Source organism: Cyprinodon tularosa, unplaced genomic scaffold (genome assembly GCF_016077235.1).
Source record: "Cyprinodon tularosa strain WSP-4 unplaced genomic scaffold, ASM1607723v1 ctg459, whole genome shotgun sequence".
Lineage (NCBI taxonomy): Eukaryota > Metazoa > Chordata > Actinopteri > Cyprinodontiformes > Cyprinodontidae > Cyprinodon > Cyprinodon tularosa.
The window spans coordinates 239,225-253,415 of NW_024039184.1; the positions used below are offsets into that span (position 1 = coordinate 239,225).

At 45.1% G+C, this 14,191-nt stretch overlaps 1 protein-coding gene across 2 annotated transcripts in view; it reads left to right on the top strand.

Annotated features, from left to right (window-relative positions):
• The window catches only part of baz1a (bromodomain adjacent to zinc finger domain, 1A), a 47,213-nt gene that overhangs the window by 20,339 nt on the left and 12,683 nt on the right, over positions 1 to 14,191 (top strand). Inside the window, exons 12-27 of one of the 2 annotated variants that reach the window (XM_038300875.1) lie at positions 27 to 347; positions 551 to 716; positions 3,061 to 3,168; positions 5,984 to 6,063; positions 6,857 to 6,963; positions 7,052 to 7,284; positions 7,366 to 7,589; positions 7,672 to 7,790; positions 7,875 to 8,029; positions 8,111 to 8,262; positions 10,090 to 10,161; positions 11,122 to 11,207; positions 11,284 to 11,448; positions 11,523 to 11,728; positions 11,799 to 11,918; positions 12,008 to 12,162. In XM_038300875.1, the coding sequence (XP_038156803.1) occupies positions 27 to 347; positions 551 to 716; positions 3,061 to 3,168; positions 5,984 to 6,063; positions 6,857 to 6,963; positions 7,052 to 7,284; positions 7,366 to 7,589; positions 7,672 to 7,790; positions 7,875 to 8,029; positions 8,111 to 8,262; positions 10,090 to 10,161; positions 11,122 to 11,207; positions 11,284 to 11,448; positions 11,523 to 11,728; positions 11,799 to 11,918; positions 12,008 to 12,162 (2,469 nt within the window). The remainder of the gene's footprint in view (positions 1 to 26; positions 348 to 550; positions 717 to 3,060; positions 3,169 to 5,983; positions 6,064 to 6,856; positions 6,964 to 7,051; positions 7,285 to 7,365; positions 7,590 to 7,671; positions 7,791 to 7,874; positions 8,030 to 8,110; positions 8,263 to 10,089; positions 10,162 to 11,121; positions 11,208 to 11,283; positions 11,449 to 11,522; positions 11,729 to 11,798; positions 11,919 to 12,007; positions 12,163 to 14,191) is intronic. The other variant, XM_038300876.1, reaches the window with a different exon arrangement.

The window sequence follows — 14,191 nt, forward strand, 5'->3', positions numbered from 1 at the left end:
AATGCCTCCATGTTTCCCTCCTGCAGGCCTGTGGGAGGCCCTGGACGATGACTCGGATCCCACTCAGTCAGCTCTGACCGCTGTGGCCTCGCTGGCTGCAGCCTGGCCTCAGCTGCATCAGGGTTCTGGTCTTAAACAGCTGGATTTGGACAGCTGCACGCTGTCTGAAATCCTTCGCCTCTACATTCTGGCCTCTGGCGCCGATTGTAACCACAACAATGCTAAGTTCCGGTACCAAAAACAAGGCGGCTTCACCGTCATGGACGACCCGTGTGTGAACCTGCGGTTGTCCGATCCGGTCCTGGTGAAGAAGCTGTCCTGCACTTCGGTTTATGACCTCACACCAGGTCAGTGAACCAAAATTATATGGTAGCGATGGTGCAACGGAGAGCCGCTCTTCTAGCCTCCTGGTTTAAACCTGTCTGTACTGAATGGCTGTTAGCTGTTCTGTCTTACGGCTTTAAGTACCGCCATCACTTGATCAGTCCTTCCTGTTCAGATGTGAAGTTCGCTTAAAAATTGTTAAAATAAAGGACCGTTTTGTTTGCAGGAGAAAAGCTGAAGATTCTTCAGGCTCTGGTGGGGAAGCTGCTGACTTTAGCATCGAGCAGAGATCTGATTGAAGACTGCGTGGACGAACAGAAGGCAGCTAAACAGGAGCTCCGAGAGATCAGAGCTGAGCAGCACCGCAGGAAGCGGGAGGAGACAGCGCTGAGGTAAGAGTCCCGTGCTGGGGGAAGCATCTAAAGACACAAACCTGAAGCATCAGCAACAGTTGGAACATGGTCTGACTCGATGCCATTTAGTTCTATTCAAGGAAACAAGAAGAACTGAATTATACAAGTGGTGTTAACTATCATAATTTCTCTTATTGTTCACAAAGACCTTTGCTAACCCTAGTGCACTATCATAGTGATCATGAACACTGAGATTTGGTCCAAAGTTATAAACCCGTCATTCAGAGATTTCAAAAACTCCTCCTCCATCTTTCCCTTGGTACTAACCCAGCGTGGAAACCTGTCTAAATACGTCTGACGTTTTTCTTCTTTAAGCAGGTTGTGTTTAATCAGATCACGTAAACGAAGCACAGAGCATCTAATTTTAATCATAGAGCAGCATCTGTTCACAGCTGCTCTACTGAAGCACTTCCAGGTTCCTAGTTCATGAATATTGATCCAAAGCGGCTAATCTTTAACAATCCTTTTACAGAGAAGAGAAGTCAGTCCTGTATAATCCCATTAGCTATTAATATTTGATTAAATCATGAAGGGGGATTTGAATCCTTTTACACACCGTCTAATGAAATACAGTCGATTTAGCCTATTGATTTTAGTTGGTCTAACTAGGAACAAACTAACAAACTGCTAAACAGCCTTTAAGGCTTTTTCAGTGTCGCTCATCCTGAGCTTTGAGCAGCTCTAGTGTTGATGGAGCAACCACTCCCTCTTTTGCTACGTTCACGACGGACGCACTTTGGGCGGCAGAAGTAGCAGGTTTACATGTAAAGTCTTTGGTTGACGGGCATCATAAGGTCGTTTTAAAGCAGCAGAAGCAGCGCCTCATGAGCTTCTGAAGCTCAGGACGCGATGCCAGACCAGTAGCTGCTGGAGTTGGAAAGATGGAACTCGAGCTGCTGGCTGCGCCACATCAACCAATGAGAGAAGCTGATCTGGGAACTAGCAGGGAGACAGACACAGCACTGCTGATGCAGAGCGCTATGATCACTTCTCTGAAACAGTTTATTAACGCCTAAATTTACTTAGAATGTAGAAACCTGCCAGCAGAATATGTTTGCTTTTATTATCCTTTATTATGTATGTTAAAAATGCTAATATCTACTTCCAGCCACCAGGAATGTTAGGGAAAAACCCCCAAGAGGCGACTGGTGAGGGTGCTAATTGCTATTATTTTACATTTCATCAGCGATCTAAAGTAGAAAACAATCATCGTCAGTTTTGAAGGAAATCAATGCCTTCTAAGAGTGAGTCTCAGCTTATTTTTATTCTTTTTATTTCTGAGGTCAGAGGAGGACAAATGGTACATCTTAAAAAATGACTTTCATTCATTTAGACAAAACTGTTATTTTACTTCTAGAAAATGGATGTTTGTTGTTGACTGAATTTAAAAGTAGTGTAGCTTAATATGGCTAACTGCCCGAGCTAAAAGAGGCTAACCTGTTAGCTGCAGCTAGCCACAGCGCTACCCAGCTCTCCCCTTTATATCATGGTCTAACAGTTACTTAGTTCACCAGTAACAGAATTTTTTAAATTTTGTTATCAATCAGGTAAAACTTCATTGGTTATTAGACACGCTAATGCTACAGATGCTCCCGACTCGACACACTGACACCGCTTTATGTTATTATCGTTGTCTGGGCAACCACAATGTTTTACATCATGTGGCAACTTTTAGCCAATCTGTAGCGTAACGACACTGGCAGGAAGCAGGACACCAGCAGATCTGGTACCTACACCCGGCCAGAGGCTGCTGTTGAATGGGATTGAATGGGACTGACAGCGCACCGCCGGTATGTGGGGATCTGAGCGGCTCCCACAGAGAAATAATCTTTGAAAGCAGGATGGTAACCTGGATGTACTGACTGAACAGACCATGTTTTCAGATGGACTTTCTCACTTCAAAATAGATTCAAACTACTTTTTACCCACTGATCACAGCAAATATAGCAAAGCTGCTCTCTGCCATTGAACACAGGAGCAGCAGACGCATCTGGACAAACTTTACTGGACGTTTGACCTTAATGTGGACGTGCAGCAGAAATGAAGCAGCAGGTTTTTTGCTGCTGAAATCGCAGTGTGAACGTAGCATTAGGTGGAAGAAACCTGCTGCAGGATCCCCATCAGACGTTTGGAGCAAAGGTGCTCAAACCGCTGTTCAGGAGGAGGAGGAAAACCTCCTGGCAGCAGATGTAAGGTCTGCTGCTCCAGGCTGTTTCTGGGAAGTCTGGGAAGCTGCCGTGTTTCTGCGATCCAGGATTCATGAGAGGACCCGGGTTTAGAATCGCCGCTGAATCACCTGCTATTATTTATATTTTATTTCCAGGGCTCGTCTTCGGAAAGAGGAGAAGCTGAGGGATCAAGAACTGAGAATGAGGGAGAAGGAGGAGAAACTGAAGGAGCAGGAGGTGAAGGAAAGAGTCCTGGCTAATGGGTAAGGAGCAGAAACATGCACCATCAATCATTGCTTGATAGCTGCAGTATGTGGGGCTAAATAAGGGCAGCTGATTCTCTAATGCATTGTAGGACACGGTAGCCCTTTCCTTTGGTCTCACTTTTTGTTTACATTACTTATTTAAATGATGCACTGTAAAGCCTCTTTCCCACTGAAATTAGCAACATGGGTTGACCTGCTAGTAATCCGCATCTGTATCCTGTCCCATTGGCAATAAAAGCTTGTTCAGTAAAATGTTAAATTATTCAACTCAAAAAGAAGTCACTGCTCAGATATCAGAAGAGAACTCTGATAACAACTGTCACCAGTTTGTGGGGTTGGACCCACAGCTGATGGAGACGCCCTGTTCATCTGATCTGATCAGATCAGTCAGGATATCCCTGCAGGAACTGATCCAGGAATCCTAAACTTATTTCCTCCTTTTTCTTCTTTACTAAGGCAGCACCATGCAGAGCCTTGCGGAGCCAAACATCTATCATATGGGGAACTATTTTTGTTTTTTTACTCCAGATGATTGTCATGGTGATAAATCAAAGAAGTGTCCTTGTTTATTACGAACAATAATTCAGTGTGCTAAGTTTACTTTTATTAGGCTACTCCAATTATTTCATGTCTATAAATATTACCACTGTGATAAATATCTGATGCACATCCCTAAAGTGATTGCCTGGCATTAGTTAAATCTGCACTGTAAATCCCCCCAAGCACGACGAGCACAAATGGAGTTCTTGAACTGATTTAATGAAGCCTCCAAATCTTCATTAGCACCGTGAAAACTGTACAGAACAATACAGTTGACACAATTAACTAATTAGCTACCATTAAACCACACAGTGTACATTGTAGCTGGCTTACAACAGAATGAAACAATGTAACGTTATATACAAATAATAAAATACCTCGTTGGCTGCATGCCACAATGAGGGAATTATCCGTGAATTAAAAGGTGATTGTCCTTGATGCTGTCCTTGGTTTTTACTCAACAAACTTCAGCTTATAATGTTTGTGAGTAATGTGAAAAACCTCCGTTGATTTCCATGAAAGACGGACGTTGGTGTTTGTTTCCATGGTAACCCAAGACGGACGTTGGTGAAATAACGTCTTCTCAAAACAGCGCAAGAACAAGCTTGTAGATATAATCATGAGAATAATCATAAATAAATCAAACCATGTTTCACTCAATAAAACAATATAAAGATACAATCATATTTACAATAATTAATATGAAATGTAAATAACTATATATACATATATCAATTACGTATCAATGAATTATGTCAATAAACTGTCTGCATCATCATGGATACATTTACATGCACCATGTTTTAAACCCGAACAAAGGGAAACAATGACGATGAATGTCAATAACTGAATCGATAAGGAATTGAATCGTTTCAAAGAATTGATAAGGGAATCTGAACGTGAAAATCGTATCAATTCCCAACACTACTGACAGCCAGCGACAGATTCATCCTCTCTGTTCTCTTCTATGCATTTGCTGCACAATGAGCAGCTCATTAGCTTAGCATTGTCATCAATAAGACAATCTCTTGTGAAACACAATCTTCCCAAAAGCACCATTTTCCACTAAACTTTCTCTTCTTCCTGGGGACTTTAGATCTTTGCTCCCCCTCCTTCTCATCCGCTTATTGTCTGTTAGAAGCCTTGGTTGCTCCAGCTATACACTGTAGGGCTGCAACTAACGATTATTTTGCAAATCGATTAATGTGTTGATTTTTTTTTCCGATTAATCGATTAATAATGGGATACCGAAAGGTCCCTTAAAAAAGATTTTTTACTAAATTAAACCAGGTGGAACTAAAACTTTTCTACTTCAAGAGTTCTGGATGGACTATATTGACAGGAGAAAACTTTTTTTTTTTTTTATGTAAAATGTTTATATATTTTTTTACAATTTTGATATTATTGCTGTTGTGAATGGGTTGCTCTATCAGCTAAAAACACGTCTTAGAGTCTCTATACTCCAGTTAACAATTAATCCATTACTAAATTAGTTGACGATTATTTAAATAATCGATTTATCACGATTAATCTGATTATTTGTTTCAGCGCTAATACACTGTGTTCAGAATTATCAGGCAAGTTGTATTTTTGAGGATTATTTTTATTATTGGGCCACAATTGTTCTCATATACAGCTTTGAGTAGGACAACATGTATAAAAAGGGTAATGTGGTCGAAATACTCATTTGCCTAATACTTCTGCACACAGTGTACGCACGTCTTTCTGTCAGCATTCGAGGAACAGAAGGGGGAGACTCGCCAAAATAAAAGCTGAAAGGATGTGACTGTGGTCCAAACATTTCCTCACCTTGTGTTAAACGGTGCTCTGGGATTATTTATCAAATGAAAAATGTAGTCTCCTCTGGTTAGTGGCGAGTGTTAATTTCGGACCCCTGGTTAGGATGTGGCGCAGGTAAACAAACAGGAGCCTGTTTTCAGATGAACAGGAATCCTGCGGCGCCATTAGTTTCACGCCTTATCGTCATGCTGCTGCTTCATGTCTTATTTTTCTATTAACGGTTGCATAACGGCATTTGTTCTGTTTGGTTTTGTTGGGACTTCTTGAAAGTGGAATTTTTTGCAGAATGTATCATTCCACTTTTTTCCCTTTGCTGATCAGGTTAAACCCTGATTCATGGAATTGGGAAAAGCGCCTGTATGCGTTTGGCAACATGTTGTGGCTATCATGGCTTCAGAGGAAAGAGCTGCAGCAGTAAAGCTGTGAACGGTGGATTCCAGTTGTTCAATACGTTTCTCTGCTCTGTCTTCAGGGAAACAGCTGCTGAGGCGCAGGGAGAACTTTCTGGAAAGAATGGGAAGGAAAACGCTTTATCCAGCAGCATGAAAACAGGTAAAGTCTGATCCCAGCTCGGTTTAATACAGATTCTCCTGTTTTAGAGAAGTTTCTTTTGACACGTCATTAAACCGACCACTTGTTTATTCAATTCAGTTTATTTCTTTAGAGCCAATTCAAATCATGTGATCTCAAGGCACTTTACAGTTCACCAGATCATCCAGTCAGATTAATTTAAAGTTTTCTATCCAAGGAAAACCAGCTGATTGCATCGACTCATTGACTCTTCAGCAATCCCTCACACTAAGCATGCTTGTAGTGACAGTGGAGAGGAAAAACTCCCTTTGAACAGGAAGAAACCTCCAGCAGAACCAGGCTCAGTGTGAGCGGCCATCTACTGAGGCCGACTTGGTTTCAAGGAGACAGAAGCAGACATAGAAAAAGAAGCATAGATAAAAAAAGCAACTGTCAACCAGCTCCACAGGCGGCCCTTTCCAGGAAACACACAGCCAGGCAGACGAGCTCCGAGCCAGCTCCCATGTCAGAGGATGAAGAGAGCACATCCAGTTAGTCACAGTCAGAGAAACAGGACTACACTGAAAAACAGGCCAAGCTCCAACATCTATAAACAAAGGTGTTGATGGCAGCAGCACAGCTGATATTTCTCTCCAGGATGGAGTCACAGCCAAACAGGAACAGACCAGTTGAAGCTACTATAAGGAAAAGCAGAGAGAGCAGAACGTTAGAGATTTAACTAACAGATTCTGCAGAGTTATTCTGGTCGTATATAAAGCTTGGAGGCAGCCTTTTAGTCTGTAATGTTCGTTTTTGTGTGTCTTGTGTTCTCCAGCCAAAGGAAGCCAAAATGAAGAACATCAGCAAACACATTCTGACTCCAAGTCCTCCGGCCTCGTTTTCAACCTGAGCACAGAGGAGCTGGACCAGGAGCAAGAGAAGGTTTGCAGATCCGATCTAATGTCTCAGTGCTGTGATTGAGGCACTCGATGACGGTAATCCGCTAACGAGCCCTGGTCCTTCCCTGCAGGTTCGACAGCTGCTGGATCGGATTCAGAAGGCGGCGGCCTGCACCTGCCTGCTTCCTCTGGGTAAAGACCGGCTGTTCCGAAGATACTGGATCATCCCCTCTGCCTCAGCTCTGTTTGTGGAAGAGGACTTCTTCGGACTGACAGAGGACATGCTGAAGCCGCGCCCCAAACCTGAAGACGCTGCAGCTGATGAGGTGGATCAAAACATGGAGGAGGAGCCATCAAGTACCAAGTCAGTCTTCAACTGAGATCACTGAAGGCTTCAGAGCTTTCCGACAATGACTCAGCTTGTTTTGCTCTTATAACCTGACAGCGGTTGTTCGGACCCTGACCTCCCCAGTGCTCCGGTGAACCGGCCCAACCAGTGGTCCTTCTACGGCTCAATAGAGGAGGTGGATCAACTGATCGAAGCTCTGAACCCTCGAGGTCACAGAGAGGGCTCCCTGAGGGAGGCGCTGCTGCAGGACAGAGACAAGCTGCAGCAGTTGCTGCAGAACTGCGACCGCAGCAGATACAGGCTGCAGCCCACACAGACCGGTACCACATGAGGCAAACCTTCTTTCCTCCGTGAGATCAGAACCGTTCTCTCACACAGCTCTGCTGTTTCTCTGTGTTCCAGGTGAAGAAGAGCTGCCAGCTTCTTCTGCATCAGCAGATACCCTGATGGAAGTGAGATTAAGAGACCTGCTGCTGGACCTGGAGGACCGCATCCATCAGGGATCCCTGGGGACTTTGAAAGTAGGTTCAGCAGGTCCCAGTGATGAATGCTGTGGAGCTCCTGATGGACGCCACACTCAGCCGTCTCATTTTCCCGTCTTTAAGGTGATGGACAGAAAGGTTTGGCGCACTGAGCTGGAGGAAGGAAACTACGAACTTCTGGGATCTGATGCCAAAGAAAACGGCATGATGAATGGTCAGGCGGAGCCGTGGGAAGTGGACTCGGCTCACCTCAGAACCAGAGAGAGGTGCAATGACAGGTAGTGGGCAAATCCAAGCCGACCTGCTGAATGTTTGTGTTCTTGGATTAAAGCAGTTGATTGAGGGTGTTGATGCTTCAGGCTGCAGGAGCTCCGCTGCGAAGCCTCGGCCACCTGTGGGACCAGCGGCAGCACCACTCCTCAGGCCATCAGCAGCGTGGTGCGAGTTCTGGCTCAGGCCCTCAGTCACGTTGAGCAAGGCATTGAGAGACGCTTCCTTAAGCCTCCTCTGGGTGAGTCTGAGACTGCTGGTCTGATCTGTGAAAATTTGAATTGACAAAGTTCCAAATAGGTTTTCTACTTTCTGGTTGAGTCAAAGGAAAAGTCCGGTCAGCAGGAATAATGAATGGATCATTATTTATCCCTAAAACTTAATACGTTCGCAGTGATTTCATGAATTTTGCGTTAATCAGTAAAAAAAAAAATAAAAAAATTTCGTTACGACCAGAGTCTGGGAGCGGCCATTTTTGTCTGAATATAGTAACCCCTCCCTCCTGCCATCTTCCGGCAGTGACGTCACGGTGCGGTAAGCCTAGCGCCATTCTCCCCGCTTTACAAGCAAAATCAATGGGAACTACTAGACACATCTGCAATCAACAACAATTATTGAAGATTTCCAGAGGACTTCACCTTTGAAATTCACCAGAGCTATAGGGAAACTGACAATGCCCACGTGCATGGCAGCTGGATGTTGGAATACATCGGGTAAAAGTGGAAAAATGAGAGTTATTCCACCTTTCTGATTCCTGATCCTCCACGGACGGGTTCATCGTTGCATTGCCAACCTGAAGAGGGAGGATTTGCCATCGAACTTCTGGCCAGAGAAAAAACACGTAATATGTAGCCAACATTTGGAGGAACAATGTTTTCAAGATGGTGGGTGGCAGTAGTGTTCAGCAGGAAGAGTCTGTTTCTATAGCTCTGACTGGGGTCCTCAGACACACTCCTTTCACCCGTTAGGCGCAAACAGAGTGAGAAGCAGTTCCTGACAACGTTCGGCTATGAGCCGCTGCACTGAAGTGTGGCGGATAGAATCCTGGAAGTCTTTAGCTGAGTTATACTTGGATGGTGGCGCCGGGCTGTGTGCGCCATGCACGAACCCATAGAGGCACTGTACTCGCAAAAACCACAGAGGGACAGTGATCAACATAACCAGTGGAAATGCAGAAAAAAGAAGACCGTTAATGTCCCACCTCCAAAATGGCCGAGCGCAGTATTGTTTATTTAAGAATTGATGATTATTGAAGAATAACAGGTGAGTTACACAGAAATATACCGTATTTTCACGACTATAAGGCGCACATAAACGTCTTTTTTTCCCTCAAAATGTGCGGTGCCCCCTTTGGTGCGGTGTGCCCTATGTGTGTTGTAACTGCGACTTTTGAGACCACCTCATTGAGGAGATGATGAAAGAGTGGCTGAATGTAAGGAGACCAGGTGGTTTTTTTCCACTCATCACCATCGCTGTTAATATGTAACTCCATGCGTGCCCATCTCACAGCTGATGTGAAAAACATGGGGAAACAAATTAACGCTGTGCTCGCTGTTCAACCGCTCGACATCGGTGTGAACCAGACCCAGCAGGTGCAGCAGAAGCAGCGAGTTTACATGCAAAGTCAATGGTTGACGCGCGTATAGGTGCAGCAAAAGGTCCCGCAGCCATTCTGACTTGGATAATAGTGCGTTGTGACAAACACCAGATACAGCACTGGGACTTGATCAACAGCCGATACCGCACCATGACATCACAAACCGGTGGGTGGCAGTAGTGTTCTTTGAAAAACATGGATGCCTCCAGTAAAGCACATTCAAATTACTCTGACTTAAAAATATTTATCTATTGAACAGGATGTAATTATTTAATATTTTAAGTACTTTTAGAAGAATGAATTCTGAATATGAGATTTCCTCACCTTGTGTGATTTTACTCAGTCACGCCTTTCCTAACATTCTGCAGTATGAAATAAGTAATGAAAGGTATGGCATGATTCATGCTAATATCGTATCAAAAATGCTCAGCGTGTCTAGCTAACGAACACCGTGTGTTTATAACTGTGCAGGTGATGAAGACTCAAAAAAAGACCTGAAAATGAGGAAGAGCAAGAAGAAGGAAGATGACCAAGCATCCGATGGTATGACCTCAATTACATATGCTGCTGCTTCACCTCATGGACAAGGGATAACTCATATTTTATACTAGTTTTAAACTTTTATTTCCTGTAATTTAGGAAAGTTTTTTTTTGAGGGACAGTATTTTGTACAAGTGGCGCTAGACTTAGACTTTATTGTCATTTTGTACACACAGAGTGTATACAAAAAGAAATTTCGTTCAGTACATTTCTCAAGACATTTAGCTTTTTAAAGTGCAGCAGTGATATTAATATTCAAACACATCGATTGGTGGAAAAAAAGGCGGAATCAAAATGAGACTGAAATGAACTTGGCTCTGTTATCTAACTGCCAACATATGTTCTCTGAATCAAACTAGACAATGAGATTGGAGAGCAAAATGATAAATATATGGAATAAAATGATTTGTCTTTTAATTTTTATGCCTCTGAAGTCATGAAAGAAGTATATTACTGCAGACTAGTGAAAAATGTCATTGGAAACAATTGTGGGACTTCTGACATCATTACAGCACAAACACCACTGAGGTCTGGAGGAAGCCCAGGGCCTCTGATGGCGGCCATCTTCAGCTAAAACAGAAACAACCACGGACATTGGAGCCGCTTTGGTTCCTGTGGCAGCCTTGGTCCTGCATGATCTCCGTGTTCCTATCAGGGTTTATTAAAAAAAAACCTTGCAGGTAGAGATGTTAAGGGCAGGAGGAGGCGTAGTCCTCTTGCGCTAAAACCACATGATTTTTGTTTTGCGGGTATTAAGAGTGAGTTTGACTCGATGTGGATCTATAAATGATGCATTCTTTAGAAACGGAGGCTCTTTTTAGATCTATCTTTTGCTGCTAGAAGAAAGGAGACGCGAGGAGTCCCAAAATGAAGGATCTCTTTCTGTTTCTGTGGGTTAAACCTCTTTTTGCCTCACAGCAGTCAGTCTGACTCTCTGCTGCATCTCCTTCCTCTTTCTGTCAGACGGAAGCAGTGACGGTGGGCGTGTCATTAAGACTGTTCTGGAGCGATGGAGGGAGTCTCTGCAATCCTGCTCCAGCTTCTCCCAGGTTCAGCTCTTTACCTCCTTTAAGCTCTTCTCTGAGAGCATCTCAGCATCCAGACTGATGGAGTTCTTCTTCCCAGGTGTTCATCCACCTGTCCAGTCTCGAAAGGAGCATTCGCTGGTCCCGTTCGGTCCTCAACGCCCGCTGCCGCCTCTGCAGACGCAAAGGAGACGCAGACAGCATGCTGCTGTGCGACGGCTGCGATCGAGGACACCACACCCACTGTCTGAGGCCCCGTCTTAAGGTAAGGCACCTTCACAGGGCCGCGGCGCCATCCTCTGACGGCACCAGGTATTCATGAAACTCCACCTCCTCCAGTGTGTTCCAGAGGGATCCTGGTTCTGTCCCGACTGTCGACCCAAACAGAGATCCAGCCGCGTTCCCTCCCGACAGCGCTCCTCTGTAGACGAGAAAGAGGAGGAGGACGAAGAGGAGGAGGATGAAGAGGAGGAATCAGAAGAGGAATCTGAGGAGGAAGATGAGGAGGAGCAAGAAGAGGAGGAGGAAGAGGAGGAAGCTGTGAGGTACATGCAGAACGGTTCTGTTTACGTTTAGGCGGTTCAACCAGAAGTAAAACCTGTTTTATTTCTGCAGCACCAAGAAGAGCCAGGCTGCCCCCCCTAGAGGCAAAACCCTTCAGGCCACGCCCAGAGGTCAACAAGCTCCGCCCAGAAACGGAGCTGCTTCATCAGGAAAAACCTCTGCTGCCTCCAGGTGTGTTTTTTGTTTGTTTTTTTTTTGTTTAAAAAAGCTGATTCTAGTTTTCTGCTCTTCATCCATTCATCTTTTGTTTCTGAATACAGAAGCTCAGGGAAGAAGGCCTCTGCTTCTAACGACAGAGCGGCGTCCCGCTCAGGACAGCGTGCCGGTGCCCGCCTCAGTAATGAGACCCTCCCTCCAAAGAGCAGCATCAGAACCTCACCGGGTCAGAGAGACGTCAGCAAGAGGCCCTCAGCAGGTAGGCTGATGAATCCAAGGAGAGTAGGGGGCGTGGCCTAACAAGGCACCTAAGCCGTTCCCAGCTGTTTGGGAATCCTTCCACACCTGAACACTCTGCCCCCAAAGGAGAGCATGTGTTCATCTGCAGGCCATGTGTTCATCTGCCAACCCATAGAAGCACTGTACTCGCAAAAACCACAGAGGGACAGTGATCAACATAACCAGTGGAAATGCAGAAAAAAGAAGACCGTTAATGTCCCACCTCCAAAATGGCCGAGCGCAGTATTGTTTATTTAAGAATTGATGATTATTGAAGAATAACAGGTGTGTTACACAGAAATATACCGTATTTTCACGACTATAAGGCGCACATAAACGTCTTTTTTTCCCCTCAAAATGTGCGGTGCGCCCTATGGTGCGGTGCGCCTTATGTGTGTTGTAACTGCGACTTTTGAGACCACCTCATTGAGGAGATGATGAAAGAGTGGCTGAATGTAAGGAGACCAGGTGTTTTTTTTCCACTCATCACCATCGCTGTTAATATGTAACTCCATGCGTGCCCATCTCACAGCTGATGTGAAAAACATGGGGAAACAAATTAAGGCTGTGCTCGCTGTTCAACCGCTCAACATCGGTGTGAACCGGACCCAGCAGGTGCATCAGAAGCAGGGAGTTTACATGCAAAGTCAATGGTTGACGCGCGTATAGGCGCAGCAAAAGGTCCCGCAGCGCGTTTTGAGCAGCAGGCGCAGCACGTCGGGAGCGTTTAAGCATCTGACGCACCGCCAACGCGCTGCTGCTGCTCGAGATGGAAAATTTCAAGTTTTGCGGCTGGACGCGCCGCATCAACCAATCAGAGAAGCTGATCTGAGAGCTGACAGCGAGACAGACACATCGCTCTGATGACATATGATATTAACGCAAATGAAAAAGGCTGGATGGATGAGGAGATGATGAAAGCGTGGCTGAGGCAGGTGTATGTGAGGAGAACAGGTGCTTTTTTTCCACGCATCACCATCGCTGCGTGCCCATCTCACAGCCGATGTGAAAAAAAAGGTGAATCAAATGAACGCTGTGCTCGCCGTTATACCGGGGGGTCTGACAAAGGAACTTCAACCGCTCGACATCGGTGTGAAAGCGGCCGTTCAAAGTAAGGCTGCGAGCGGCGTGGGAGTGATGGATGACAGACGGAGACCACAGTTCCAGGATAAGTGGAAGGCAGCGCCGGGCAAGTTACGCCACCGTTTGCGGATGGATTGTAGATGCTTGGACTAACGTGTCTGCTGGCTCTGTTGTTCAAGCTTTCGCAAAAGCCGGCATTATTTCTGAGGAGCCGCGCTGCACGGAAAGTGACTGACAGCGAAGAATGGGAAACTGGCATGTCTGATTTAGCGCAGCTGTTTAATTCAGAAACAGAGGATGATGACTTTGATGGGTTTGATTAATACTTTGTAATAAATACATTAATAAAGCACAATCATACTCAGTTTTGCTCCCGCTCTATTTTTCTACCTGAAAACTTAATTCAACAGCAGCCTCTGGGCGGGTCTCCTCCTCTTCAGCGCGGCAGCTGGCAGGTGTTTTTTCATCTAAATAATCTAAATCTTGCAGCTATATTTGCTGTGATCAGTGGGAATAAAGTAGTTTTAATATGTTTTTAAGTGAGAAAGGCCACCTGAAAACTTAATTGCAGTCAGTTCATCCAGATTATCTATTTCTGTCGGAGGCGCTCAGACCCCCACATACCAGCGGTGCACCGACAGTAAATCCCTTCATCAGCAGCCTCTAGGCCGGGCAGCCTCCGGGTTCACTGTGGTGGCTGGCAGGTGTTTTTCATCTAAATAATTTACAGTGCAGGCACCAGGATACCGGTAATAAAAGCGAACATATTCCGCCGGCAGGTTTCAGGATTTTAAGTTAATTTAGGAGTGATCACAGCTCTGTGTCATCTGCGATGTGTCTGTCTCACGGCCAGCTCCCAGGTTTGATTAATACTTTGTAATAAATACATGAATAAAGTACAGTCATACTCAGTTTTGCCCCCGCTG